The 15,160-nt window shown below is 39.0% G+C and overlaps 1 protein-coding gene across 1 annotated transcript in view; it reads right to left on the bottom strand.

The window, feature by feature from the left end:
- Positions 1-15,160, bottom strand: part of LOC133978200 (uncharacterized) — an 88,333-nt gene that overhangs the window by 38,024 nt on the left and 35,149 nt on the right. Inside the window, exon 2 of the mRNA XM_062416580.1 lies at positions 2,686-2,715. Within this exon, the coding sequence (XP_062272564.1) occupies positions 2,686-2,715 (30 nt within the window). The remainder of the gene's footprint in view (positions 1-2,685; positions 2,716-15,160) is intronic.

The raw sequence follows: 15,160 nt of genomic DNA, 5'->3' as shown, positions 1-15,160 counted from the left end.
CCAATTCAGTTTGTGTGGTTAATTGACTATTTATTATTTTGTCTATTTTGTGTTTATTTAACCCTGTTAAGAATAAACAGGTCAGCTTCTCATTACCAACCATTGTGGATTATTCAAACTAACCTAATTAGGTTGGCTAGTTGTTCTTAAGAGTAAAACCCTCTTCAACATGAGTATAACAACAAAATAAGTAAATATCTTTAATCTTTAATACATGCTTGGATCGGCCGGTATCGGTATCGGCCGATGCTAAAAGCTACAATATCGGTATCGGATCGGAAGTGCAAAAAGCTGGATCGGGACATCCCTACTTTGAACATCGTTGATTGTCCAAATCTTGGACATCGCCCAACCCTAGTTTCGCATCATTATCACAACAAGTGTAATCCCCTCTCTGACCACAGGATGGGTTGCAGAGTGGCACTGACCATATTTCTGCTCATTGACACCACAGGAATTGGAAGAACAGAAGCAGTGGCCCAATAACAAACTTTACTGAAAACTTTAGCTAATATATCAGATATCCTTGTCTTTTAAGTTTCTGGTGAATGAAACTCCCAAGACTTTTCTTTGTTCAAGCTGATATTCATGTTCTGGCCTTCAGTAATCTGCTCCCGACATTTATTCATCTGTTTCTCTGCTGTGGAGGCAGATGAACGGTAGAAGACAATGTTGTTTTATCTCTGAATTTTTGCCTCACACCTCCATTTAATCAATCATATTCATAACATTACGTTAATGATAGTCTCTCCACACAATGATATTGGTAATAACAACAACAAACAACAACAAATTGAAGAACTGTCTACTGTATTGGTAATGTAAAAGTACGTAATGAGTTACTTAGGCAGTAATGTTGTAATGTAACCAGTTACTTTTAAAGATTATGTTACACAGCACTACCTAAGAGTTTGCACTTGAAAAACATAAAAAAAAGAACTTTTGCCATTTAATCAGCATTACTGGATAAACACTAGATATCATGGATTCTTGGCAACATTGGATGAACCAATTTAATGAAGTCTAATGCCAACTTATAATATTCCTATTCAACACTTTACTCATATGCTACAATATTGTGATGTTTTTGAGTTAAAATATTTTCATTTGGGGGCTTTCCAAACACAATCAGCAGAATAAATTAGCATACATATATGCCTTCTCTTAAAGTCTCCATGCCACCATCTTGCCAGCCCATGAATATATCTCTGGAATTGTCCTGCCTGTCATTAACACCTGGATGATTGGACTGGAATCAGATAAAACAAACAATGAATCCAGGTGTAAATGTATCAAGATGCATTAAGGAGTTTATGCAAACTTCCTCCAGAGATGCAGTGCATTTCAAATTTAAATAATATGAAACACACCTTCATGCAGATCCGCAAAGCACGTGAAAACTGACAGATAGGCAGTGTGGACAGGAACATAATGACTGTTAAGATACCAGAGATGGTTTTACTTTGCAGGAATATAATTCAGCTACATTAGCTGTGGACAGTCTGAATACGAGGCACAAGACATTGAGACATCTCATATATACACCTATCAGTGTAATGATACTCTTTTCCTGCTTGTCATTCTGTCTATTCATTTAAAATGAAACAAGGAGGCAGGAGGAATAAAAGGCTTCCTATCATTCCTGTCCAATCGATCCATCCACATTCCATTCATTTGGCAGGTGCTTTTGTCCAAAGTATGAATCATTGTTAGGATTTTATTACTACTACTAGAAGTTTGAAGTTTTTGTTTTGCACAATAATAAGACAAAAAGAAAAAGATAAAGAAATAACAACAAAAGAAAGGTGCAAGGTAGCGGGAAGAAACCCAAAAGGACTTATACAGAGCCTCTACCTATATTAAAATTCACAAGTTAAATTAAAAACAAGTAAGTATGAAATAGAAAAAATAATAATAATAACCATAAAAATACTACTCTTATTGTTCCTTTTGGTTGCTGTGTCCTTAACACTGTAAGCATAACAACCTCCAACTATGTAAAACACAACTACTCTATATGAAAATGGGACCAAGAGTTGAAGATTATAAACAACCCGGCTGTTAACATACTTATCACCCAACATCAGTGCTTCACCTCTGAATCAGCACAAATCCCTGAAGCCATGTTCCAAAATCTTGCAGAAAGTCTTCCCAGCATATTAATGACTGTGGTTTGTTCAATCACATATGGGTATTGAGGATCAGGAGTTGTATATGTATAGCTACGCAGTGTAACTACTATCTATCTCTACTCAACACTATGTGCAGCTAACAATGCATGGCATCTCTTAGTAACACCCCTGTTATCTCATTGAGAGGCAACAAGTTTAAGCTTTAATGACCCTCCACGCTATCTTGTCTCAGCTTATCAAGATTACCTCTCATATTTTAAATCATATAATGTGAGCGGTAAAGAGTCAGTTCACCATGACTACAATAAAAGACTCACTGCTTGACAGTGCTGAAAGAAGAATCTATCAAGCAAAGATGCGAATCAGAGAGGAGACACTGCAAAGGTACGATCTTGCCGCTTCCTGGAGCAAAACAATAATCTTATCTGGATAGGGTGGTGGTGACAGGTGAGGGTGCACAGCAGTCCAAGTCCAGATATATTCCAGAGAAAGCAGATGAGATTTTGTCAGATGAGGTGTGACTGAGAGCGTGTGTGGAAAACTTTGGGCATACCTGATACCTCTCCAACTTCCGCTTTCAGATCTGTGAATGACAAAGATATCGATCAGGAGATGTAGGGAAATAAAAGTGTTGTACTGTCTGCCTTAAACAAAACAGATGGCATTTTTTTGGGTAGTCTGCATATTTGCCCTGATGATAGGAACCTTTGTACATCCCAAAGTGAACATCATGATTATGCACTTCTGAGCAAGCCAAAAAAGAGAGATGAAACTGCACGGACAGCATGAAATTACATTTGGCTAAATATCTGTCTCATACATAAGTGAAGACAGTTCTGTGCAAAGTTAAGCTGCCAATTAAACTAGTGAAACTGCCTTCTTTGCTTTTCCACACCAGTAGGTCTAGGACAGTTAAATTGTACCGGCCGGCATACAGAAAAGGCAACCATCAGAGGCAGACCATCAGAAATCCAGCACACACAAGTCCCTACATCCACTGCGTAACACTCATTTACAAGCAGTCGAAATTATGCAAAAGATCTACTTTAGCTGTACCATGGCACTGTCAAAATATTCTTCTGATACCTCCGAGCTGTTTTAACCTATATCAAACCAAAACATTGCAGGGAACCTGTTTCCCTCAGCTCCACATTTCCCTCTAATCTTAATCTAGCTGAGAGCATTTTTTTTATATGAAATCAACAAAGCGTTGGCAGATGCCTTTTTCTGCATTTTTGTCTCTGTGCAGCTGATTTAGAGGGAAATTGGCATAAAAACCGAAGATTAAAAACACATAGGAAATTACAAGCTGAACGAAGCAAAAATGACCTATTTGGTTCTTTAACCTTGGGCAAATGTGCGCCCAGGCGTGTGCGTAATGACAGATGCCAGCATGACTGTGGGTCACCGCGGCTTCCAAAGAATGTCGTGTCAGAGCCCAGTAGTCACATAACCCAACGGATCCTTTCAATTCACTGGAAAAACAAAGGTGGAAAATTCCATCCATCACTGAAAGGAACGCCGTCGAAACACACCCAGAGCAAACTGTCTCAAGTCCGTCAAGTTCCTGTGGAAAAGCAAAGGGGAACAGCCAAGAGAGTCTAACCAGCCAACCTTAATAGGTTTGACAGACTCCTTCATTATGCCCAGGTCTTTCATAACCCATCTCATCCAACTAATAGGGGTCTTGTCTCGTCTTTCCTCACTCTCCCCTCAGCAGAAAAGTGTCAGCTTTTTGGCTCCAAGTGCTCGATACTCAACTAATGAGAGTGATCTATCAGCTGTATTGAATTCCTCTCCGTAGAGGTGGGTGAAACAAACGCCTAGCAGAGGTAGCGCTTTGACACCTTCATCTACGCTGTGTTTTTCCCAGACAAAGCTACCGAGGCATAGCAAATCCTTTACTAATGGCATAATGGTCCCCTGCCTGTACAAAGCTGCTTTGATGAGACACTTTTGAACTTCAGATGTTCTGTTTTGTCACTACTGTTTTCAGGTGACACGCAGAGTGAGCACATTCGGAGAAGTGGTGGAAGGGAGGGGGAGGGTAGAAAACCAGAGGGAGCAAGGTAAAGAAGAAGTGATTGAAAACAAGACGACATGCCCAAAGGAAATCATAAACTGTCATCGTGAGACCAAGAGAAAGATTAACCTGTCCTTCGTCAAAAACTAAATCAATGGCAGATCGTAAACAACAAGACTGTGGTGGTAAGAGTCTCTGTCAGCAGCACCGGGAGGGGAAAGGAGGAACATGAGTCTCCCCTCCTTTAAACTAACTGAAAACCGGCAAAGATGAGATAGTCACAGGCGCTGTTTCGGAGATTGAAATCGCTGGCCTGACAAAGCCCAGTTAATGATATCGTGTGAGGAAATGAGATAGCCAAGCTTTCCCCAGAATTTGCCTCCAGTTACCGAACAGGGCACATTAGTACTGAAGTGCTGAGCCAGGTTATCAGTGCTGGGTACTGATGGCAGCAGCACCACGTGCATTATATTGTGAATAGGTGGAGATCACAGTGCATAACTTATTTACCGCACATACTGAATGCTCAAGAGAGTCTCCAGAGATTAACTGTAAAATTAGGAATTTTTATATAAGTAGGGGGTTTGGCTCTCACTTCCCTCTCCTGTGTTGGGGAGCATTACAATGATTGTCCAACTGTAATAAAATAAAGTGGTTCTGGGCACATTGATTAACTCTGAAGGCATCTTGATTTCCAAATGGGGAAAACAATATTTTCGGGAAAAACACGTTTACTTGTTCATACTTATTGACATTTGATGTTTTTGACATTTTGATGTGTCCTTATTTCCAGAAAAATGCAGCAAAATTAATGTGGATATAAATAGAGGTTAGATAGGAATAGATGCTGTTGTTGCTTTTGAAAGAAATTGTTAAATGTTATAATCATCTCCATTGTAAGGTGGTAGACATAGACATTTTGGGGATATATTTCAAAACCTGGATAAATAAAACCAAAACTGCACTGATGCTACTGAAGGTGAATGAAAAAATATGTCAGGGATTTTGTTATTTGGGCCAACCCTGTAAAGTGGAAAGGTTAGAGGCCTCAGACAAGATTACTCCTGAGACCAGTTTGCCAATTCCTCCACTGACTGAGGTTCTTAAGGCTATGTGACTAAACAGGAAATAAGCCCTGTGGACCTGCTTCTCCCGGGCCGAAATCAACACTGTGTCACTGACAGCAACATTCCTGCTGTATCCTCCTTCCTGATGGATGGCTCTTCTTTGCATGACCCTCTTTGTTCACACTGAGAGATGAAGCATGAAAAAAGGCCAACTGTAAGAGAGAATGGAAGTGCAGGATGTGACAGACGACGCCTACAACGCCTGACTAATTGCAGGGAAAATGAGGGATCAAGCCACCATGCTAAAGCTTTTTAATGGACGCAAATTAAACTGACTAGTGGTGTTGTTTGATATGGTTTATTAACAAGTGAGTATACGTCAGCTGCTAATAAATCAGCTGCCAACAACAAGTCATACAATAAGTGTTGTAATGTGCCACTATAGCGACAACAGAACACTCAATTCTAGATGAGCAGCTAGCTCAAGGTCAGCAGATGTTAAATTGATTAATTGACATTGTCCAACAATGAACATAGTATGACCTTCCTACAATATGACAACTTGTTAGCGATTGCTTATTAACAAATCCAATGGACTAACATTAGCATTTATTTAGTCATGTTTCTGGTCCCCTTTAAGTCTGCTTTGACCTCCAAATTTCTCTTTAACAAAATTCCCCCTATTTTTACCAGCTAGTTACTAACTTTGTCTATTGACATTGACATATGACATGAAGGTAGTGTATAATGGGTTATTTATAGGGCTGGATATTGTTTAAAAAATTACGAAACCAGTACCCATCCAAATACCCGTAAGTGATACTGATACCAATTGAGTACTTCATTCGATACCCATCATATGAATGGAAGCACTAAATTGCATAAAATGCCACCATAGATGTGTTGTAGCTGCTGTGGCAGTGGGCCAATCACATGTTGCATTAAATCGAAGAACGCTTGCATTGATTGGCTGTGAGCAAGTCCATACAAATAGTCGTTTGGGAGACGTTTCGATACTACTTGGTATCGATTTATTTTGGTGAGTACCTTAAAGGTATGGAGTACCGATACCCAGCTCTAGTTATCTATCACTGAAAACTGCTATTTTTGCCTTTATTACAACTCTGGTCTTATTTTGTAATTTTGTCCATCTGTTTTAGTTTCTGCCAGTCATTGTTGACATCTGGGAAGAAGGCTGCATGAACTGTTAGAGGATTTAATGGCATTTTAACAAACAAACAGCATACCCCATGTTATCAAAACCAGATTTGGGGGTAAAATGGAATGTGTGTGCACTCAAAAAGTTCAGTAGGTACAGTATGTCAAAGGTAAAGCAGGAAAATGGTCTCTAAAATGTTATGGTGACTCACCACTGACCATTTGTATTACAATTTTACCATTTACCTTTACTTTATCTTCCAAATAAGTTTAGCTAACAACAAGGTTTGATAGTCTAACTGCTTGTGTACCGTCCCGTCTTTGTAACTATGTTGACGTATTCTCACATCTCAGTAATTGCTGTAAGCACAGCAGAATTAAAAGATTATTAACAAAATCATGGCCAAAAGTAAAAAACAATATGACCAAAGTCGTAACAAACTCAAATTATCCATAATGGTCTACACATCTGATTTCTATGTAATCTCCTGTGATTACTGCTTATGTTCCTCATCCCAGCCTTAAAAAACAAAGAACTACAATGCATAGTGACCACAAGAAAACATTTATTTATTTTCTATATGAGAGAATTCCAGCAAATAAAGGCTAAATCACTGAAGAGCTGCTCCCACAATGACAAAAATATCACTGTGTTCTTTGTTGAAATCATTTCCGCCTTCTACTTCAACACACAAATCAATACATCCAGTTGTAATGAGCCGGGAAAAAAACCTGATGAGAAATGAAATGTCCGCTTGTAGAAAAGCCGCAGTACCAGTATAATATATAGCAAATGACAATCAACTGGGCTCCAGCAGCTGTCAGTCCAATCATAGGAAGGATTAGTATAATTAACATTTTCTAGACCCACAGACTTTTTCAATCAAGTATAAAGTTTTAATAATCACAGATGAATGTGGCTGCAGGGAATTATGCGTCACACTTGCTCAAGCTCTTCTCTACAGAGCCTTAACCTTCCATCTGGAAACACATTTCATCTGGGCTGAAAATTACCTACACTCTGTTCTCTGCTGACGTCAGTTTAAAATAAAACTCAAACCAAAAAAACCAAATGGAAGAAAGTTCAAAAACACAGTATTGTTGTGACTTGATTTGGAGCCAAGTACGTAGAGTCACACACTCAGAGCAAATGTGGAGATTTCCCAATAGCTGGAAAGAGAATGGCAGAAATCTTGGCTAGCAATATGGGCAAATGCTATCCAGGCAGCGGCATGCTGTAATGAACTGGCAGGGGGCTGCAGCCAAGCCAATTAAATGATATGAGCCTGACAATAAGTGGTTTTCATTACATGACCTCAAGAAACCCACAGCATCCAAATTTAATCATCTCACAATACACTGGTTGCAAGAAACCTTCATGCCTTGACACTTTGTAAAAAAAGCAGATTACAGTTCACATTACAAGTCTCAACATGCAATTTCAAAGATTTTTGTAAGGACTAAGGTGTAAGAACTAAAGTGCCTTGCTAGGTTTCCATTGCCATGTCAGTTTCCTATGAGCCTACATAAAGCCAGTACAAGGAAAATGAAATTTAGCTTCAAAAAGTGCAAAAAGCCAAAAAAAAAATTGCTCATATACCATCTCTGTTAAAGTGCTGCTACCCTCTAGTGTGTAAGTCCCTTTGGGTGGAGAGAAGCTTCCGCTAGCTGCTGTGCAGCAGGTCTTCTTGAGCCAAGTTGTCATTGTCTTTTCTAATCCTGTGTCAATTACATCTGCAGTTATTTAACCAAACGGGGTAATGAAATTAACCTTGTTACACACTTGGCAATACATCACAGTCAAAGAGGACAAGTGCTATAGGGAGGGTAGCAGGGACGGGCTCTCTGCAGCATCCCTGGAAACCCACAATGTGTGACAATAATGATGCCAGACTACACTGCCCAGAAACATTAAACCACATGGAATCTAAAAGAGGTTCTGTGTTGTATCTTTTAGCTCTTCTAACTCTTCCCCAATTCAACACTTTTATACATGTATATGTGTGTGTAAGTATACATGGAATTTAAGTATGCCACATTAAAAAGGCACATTTTAGATTCAAGCCACTTCTGTACTATCTCATGAACTACCTCTTTAATTGCACTTTTCAGGTTTATGGACCAAATATGGTGTCATCCATGTCTCTTATTGGATACTCACCTTACTCTCCAGCCTGTCTAAGATAAGGGTTGGCATGAAGTCACAAGACCATATACCTAACCCACCTTGGCAGATACCCCTTTGGCTGATACATATGTGGACGCACATAACTGATTACTTCTAAATGCTATTTGCAATGTGTTTTATGATGACCCTGGTGAAGGCCGAAAGCTGAAACCCCTGGTCAAGTTGTTCAGTATACTACAACTGCTGCTGGAGCTTTGACCTTTTTAGACTTTTGTCCCTTCTCCATGCACCTTGGAAGTAGGTTAAGTTGTGTCAGAAACCTCTACTCTGATTCCACTCCTTTCAGGTTGTCCAAATCTTTACAATCACTACTAAAAGAGACTTCAGACTCCCTAAAAACAGTAAATATTCCATATAATTCCATTTCCATGTTCATATTGTATGACTTGGTCCAATCTGAAGCAAAGTTTTGTGAAATCAAACACATTAAATAAGTTATAAGAATAAGAAATGCAACCAACATGAAACCAACATGAACTTTAAGCATGGCAGGATTAATGTTGTATGAATGACCACTATACTTCTTGTTGTATTTGGAAGGACAGCTGATGAATAGCAATGGCTCAAATACTTGGCAGGGTACAGGGAGTTCCAGCTTTTAAAACTCACTTTCTGACTTGCACTGTGTTCTGGAACAGAAACGTCCTTCTGTTTGGAGTTTTAAAAGTATCTTAGTCGCATTTTCAACTGCAGCCAGCTTTACAAGACATCTTGGCTACAAAGGCAAAGGCAATGTGCCAATGATGAAACAGGGTTATTATATTGGTAATGGAAGGTGGCATATCACTTCCTCACAGCCATGTTTCTGTTGCAGTTCTGCTCCAATTAGCTACTTAAATTTAGGGAAATATGAGTTTACTTTGTGCTTTTAAAGGCTCTGTGAGATACCAACCTGTTCATGTAATTTCTACTGATAACCAGTAGCAGTCAATGAAAGTTCTAGAAAAAGGAACATACACATTGACGATCCAAATAGAAGAAAAAAACATTTTCAGACAGGTGTATGCCTTTTATTAAATCCAAAGTTGTCATATTTGTAGGTGATTCCTACATTCAGTAATCACCTGATTTGTTCAGAGTTGGAGGGTGTTAGAACCCTGCAGCTTAAATGGGAATGATAAACGGAGCTGTTCACCTTCTAAAAGAAAATACAGTCAGGGTCATCTTACATTTGGGTTGATGCTATACTTGATTACATTACTCAAGTAGCTTGCCAAGCAATGATTATACATTACTTTAAGTACAAATCCTTTGATAAATTCTTCTTTCATTTAATACTTTACTTTCAGGTACATTAGGTAGATTAAGAGAATTTCCTCCAATTAATTCAAAATGCCGCTGCTTAGGTCTTGACTAATTCTACAAAAAGAGATCATGCTTCACAAACCTTTGCTTCTCTCCAATCGTTGCCTGCAAGATTTTGAATTGATTTTAAGATTTTATCGATAATGTTCGAGGCCTTACAGGGTCAGGCTTCTAGCAGCATTATGGATATGCTGGTGCCTTGTGAGCGTCAACACTGCCTGAGATTCTCAGACAAGAGTCTTTTATGGCGCTCTTCCATTACACAGTTTCAGCACGACTCGACTCGACTCGCCTCGCCTCGGTACGGTTCCAGAACAGACCTTTTCCATTATAAAAAAGTACCTACTCAACGTGGGCGGGGTCATCATAGCACGGCTCCGCCGTGACTTCGTTTTATACACGACACAAAACACATAAACAATGGAGGACATGGAAGCAGTGGTGTACTTGCTGCTGTATGAGGCTTTCTGTCACAGACAAAGCAAGAAAATTGAGCCGTATAGCTGTAACGCTGTTGCCGGTGTTTAAAAATGCCAGGTTTGATTCTTATGTGGGACGGCTCATGACTCTTCCAGCAACAACTCTTCTGACCAATCAGTGGCCGGCAGTCTGGTGACGTCACATTTAGTATCGGCTCGGCTCGCTTGGAACCTCACCAGAGCAGGTACTAAAAAAGTACCAGGTACCAGGTACTTTCCCTAGTGGAAACGCAAACAAAACCGAGGCGAGGCGAGTCGTGCTGGAACTGTGTAGTGGAAAAGCGCCATTAGTTGTTCCTCCTACCTGTCTGCTTACCAAGGGGGACCAGGACCTTTTCAGTCTGGGCCCCTCAATTGTGGAACTCACCGCAGAATCATTTTAATCTTTTAAAATCACTTTTAATACAAAGGCCGCCTTATAGTTTTAATTGAATGTATTCCTGATAATATTTTATTCTATATTTTATCTCTATTTCATGGTTTTGACTATTGTTGGTTTTACTGTTTTATGATCTTACTGTGTAATCTTTATTGTACTTTTAATCTTTTGCTGCCTGTTTTCCATGTCAGAACTATACATTTAGTTCTTTCTGTTTTATTTTATGGAAAGTACTTTGTAACATTGTTTTAAAAAGTGATATATACATAAAGTTATTATTACTTAATAGTTTAAGTCCTGCATTTTAAATCATTATCCAAACCTTTGAAAACAATGTTCCAACAATGACCACACCAACCAGTGGGATTATATCATACAGATTACACTCTGTCAAAGCTGAATGGCATGATGAAGACATTAATTAGTGCTTTGTGAGAAGATGTGAAAACTTAAAAGTAAAAGTTTAGTCAGAAGAAATTAATAGTAACTCTACAACTGACTTTTTAAAAGTGCACTTGATGTCAGTCAGGAAATCAGGTTTCCTCCATTGCTTCTTTTCAGCTGCCAGTGAGGTGAAAAGTCTATTGTTGTACAGCCTTACCATCAGCCATTAGTTGGTTGGTTGGTTCTATTGCTGCTAAAATGACATGATATCTCACTGGTTTCCCATACCTGCTAATTGTACATAATGGAGCACTCAGAGGAACTAGAAGAGCCTCCAAATAGTGGTTCAGTGGTGCCCTATGTATTGACATTGTGCTTATATTTACTGTGGGGAATTCACTTATGCTGCTTATACATTCTGTGTATGATACTTGTAAATATAGGGATAACCACTGCAACTAGTCTGAGAGCTCTCACAGACAGCTTGGCTTGACACATCTGAGTGCACTCTCATACAAGGCCTGTGACAATCATCAAACATAACATGTATTTTTTATGCGCCATATATTGTGAATGTGACATTCATGGTATCTCGTATTGTGAATGCAGCACACGAAAGCAAACACCAAACATCTGCTGTGGTTTTTCTGCTCTGAAAAATGAAATTTGCTGCACAGGGAAGACCTGAAATGGAGATTACACAAACATACATACAGTACTGTGCACACACAGACGGAGCATGGGTCGAATTTTAATGTTTTTTTCCTTTAATAAAATACAAACACAAACCCAAAGCCTTCTATAAACAATAATGTCATTCACTGTCTATAAAGCAGAGGCACCAAATCTTTAATCACACACGCACACACACAAAAATTGATTTGTTCTTTTGGGTATTTCTAAAAACGACTCATGAAATTAACCTGAAATTAAATTACTTGTGAAAGACAATGACTGCTGGTGGAAGAAGATTGATACAGAGCAGAAGTAAACAGCGCATCTGATGTCAGGTAATGTACAATATTAGTCCCACACTGGCCTAAATTTGCTATCTGCATGATGGAATAAAAATGAACCCTCAGTCTTATTGGAAGATACTATCAACCCCCCCCCCCCCCCCCCCTGCGAATAGAGTAGCAAACAGCAATATGGGCAGGCTGCCAGCAGGTAGTGTGTGTGTGTGAGTGTGTGTGAGAGTGGGAAGAGGAGGGTGAGGCGAGAGCTAGAAGCAGAGAATGTTGTGTGGAGAGGTTGCACTCGAGCTGAACTCTGTAGGTCGGTCTGGGCCAGATAAATATGCTAAGGGAGTGGATGACTTATGCACTCTGCTCCACTAGAATAGAGTAGAGACCACTTCAGGTTCACTTCTTCAAGCCTGATTGGTCCTCTTTGCCCCATACCTTGCTGCATGTACTGTATGTATAGCTGGAGCTCAAATTGTACACATCTGCATTGCAAAACAGGTTGCAGATGCACACTAATAGTGCTGAAAGATGAATCAGGATCCTCGATATAAGTACAGCTATGAAAATATTAGCAGCAAATTAGCAAGATATTATTGTATTCTATAAATGAACAGGACAATGTAACAGCGGGTCTCTCCCTGAGTGTGTCTACGATTTTGTGGCAGCTGCCTCAAAGGGAGACACAGGACACAGCAGCCTCCATCTAATGTCAAGTGGATTTTATTGATTTCTTGGCATATAACCTCAGCATGTGACAAACAGCTGAGGAGCAAAATCCAATCTGCATTTAGATACTGCGTAGGCACAAAGGGCAAGTTTTAATAAATATTTTCTTACAATTTACTTTTTACATTTATATCCTCAGTGTTATAATTTTTCCGTCCACCCAAATTACAATAACATATTTTCTCACTTAGCTCTAGCAGTAACTAGCCATACAGATCTTTGACTATAGGGATGTATTGATCTAGTTCTTTCTGGTCCAATCCCAATCTGAGTCTTTTAATATTGGATTTAGTCAGATTCTGTATTTATATTTACACAACAACAGATGATACATAATAATGTGATTGTAATTTCATATGAATCTGGCAAATTAACATAACAGGTGTAGCCTGATGACTTTCCAAAACTGTTATTTGATCAGCTTAAGTTAATGATGAGTAGGGCTGGGTATCGTTTAAAAAATGACAATACCAGTACTTCATTGGATACCCATTCCACATTTTGTGCTCTTGCTTTTATCCGGTGTAACAGGCGTGTAGTGTAGACACACTTTAGAGCGTTTAGGAGACATCTTGGATGCTCAACTGCTAAGTGCGCTAACTCAAATTCACCACGACTTCACCACCACAGACGGGTTGTAGCTGCTGTGGCAGTTGGCCAATCACATGTTGCATTAAATTGAACAATGCTTGCGTTGATTGGCTGTGAGCTAGTCCATACAAATAGTCATATTTTCTAGTTCTGGGTGCAAAAAAGGATCGATTGCAGGTATCGTTTGACAGGAGACGTTTCGATACTTGGTTTTGATTAATTTCGGTCGATACCTTAAAGGGTATTGAGTGACGCTATCCAGCCCTAGTTATTGGGACATCGTTTGATCATTTCTAATTAACACTTACAAAAAAAGCTATTGGATGACATCACCTTAGGCTCAGGAATATAACAGTGATTGACGGGGGAATTTATCAATCAATTAACTGAAAAACATACATGACTGATTATTGATAATGAAAAGAATAGTTTCTGTCATAAATATCAAAACTCTACTAAACCTATGTGAATATTTAAATATCTCATTCGGAATAATAAAATGTGTCTGACATGTTGTTCCCACAAAACATTTTCAGTTATCTTGTTAAAATCCTTAAAAATGACATCTACTACTTCTTTACTGAAAAATCTATCATCTACAAATACCTAGTACCGATACCCAGCCCTAATGATGATGAAAGTTTAACAGGAGAATGTGACTAAAGAGAAGCAGAATCGCGCTTTTGAAGATGTTAGGACTACAGAAACACACAACTGAACAGCGGAGTGGCAGTTCTTGCCTCATAAATGATCTTTGGCTGAGTACAGATGCAGAAACCTGACAACAAATTCAGTTTTGTCCTGTTATTAAGTTCATCCCAAAATTAATTAGTTAAATCTGATATGATCTGCCATTTGGACTGGAGAGAGCGGAAATCAGCGCGGGCTAAAAGTTATTCAACTACTCTCTGATGTCTTATACACTGCTACTCTTTGCCAATAATAAAAAGAGAGTCAAAGCCACAGTTTCGTGAATCCATGTGTTTTTCAACCAGGACCATCAGAATGCAGAGTCTCACACTCTAATTCTGTAAATGAGAGCAGAACTTCAACACTAGCAGGAGAAAGGCTTTAAAATAAGCCTGAATAGGCCTCAATAAATATCCTGTGGATCATATCTAATTTTGAGGTATTCATCTGTGTGATTTCTGCCATCATACCAACACTCAAGGAGGTGGAGGGGCTTTTGTTTATGTTGTTCAGTGCATTGAAGAGTGACATGAAAATTCAACACAAACTTATTTGTTCAGAGCTCTCTCTTCCAGGTTCCGTGTCCCTGTTACTCGGTACAATCTACAGATCACTCTGTCGAGGACAACATGCATCAATATTCTATTCAAGAAGTCAGAGAAAGAGACAGAGAGAGAGAGAGAGAGAGATTACAAAAACCTGGACAAATAAAAACCCAAATTATCAGCAAACCTTTACACACCACTTATTTGGACGTGCACAGAGTTTTCTATCACTGAGCATACTACTAGAATCAACTTTATCTGATGAGGAAGACAATTAGATGTAGTTGAAAGCTGTAGGTAGACCAAGGCTGTGTCTGAAATCACTCCCTATTTACTATATTATTATACATTTTATTTGAGTGTCTGAATGTTGAGTGCGTAAATATCTCTTCTATATTCCACAGGAAAATGAAGAATGTAGCGTCCATGACATGTACACTACTTTCTGTTAACAATCCCACAATGCAATTCTCCACATTTTGAAGATGTGAAAACTACCATCACATGATTCTACAGCTGATGGTGACA

This window comes from Scomber scombrus, chromosome 3, assembly GCF_963691925.1.
Source record: "Scomber scombrus chromosome 3, fScoSco1.1, whole genome shotgun sequence".
NCBI classification, from domain to species: Eukaryota; Metazoa; Chordata; class Actinopteri; order Scombriformes; family Scombridae; genus Scomber; species Scomber scombrus.
The sequence above is the reverse complement of the archived record's forward strand: the minus strand, read 5'-3'. Positions and strand labels throughout refer to the sequence as shown.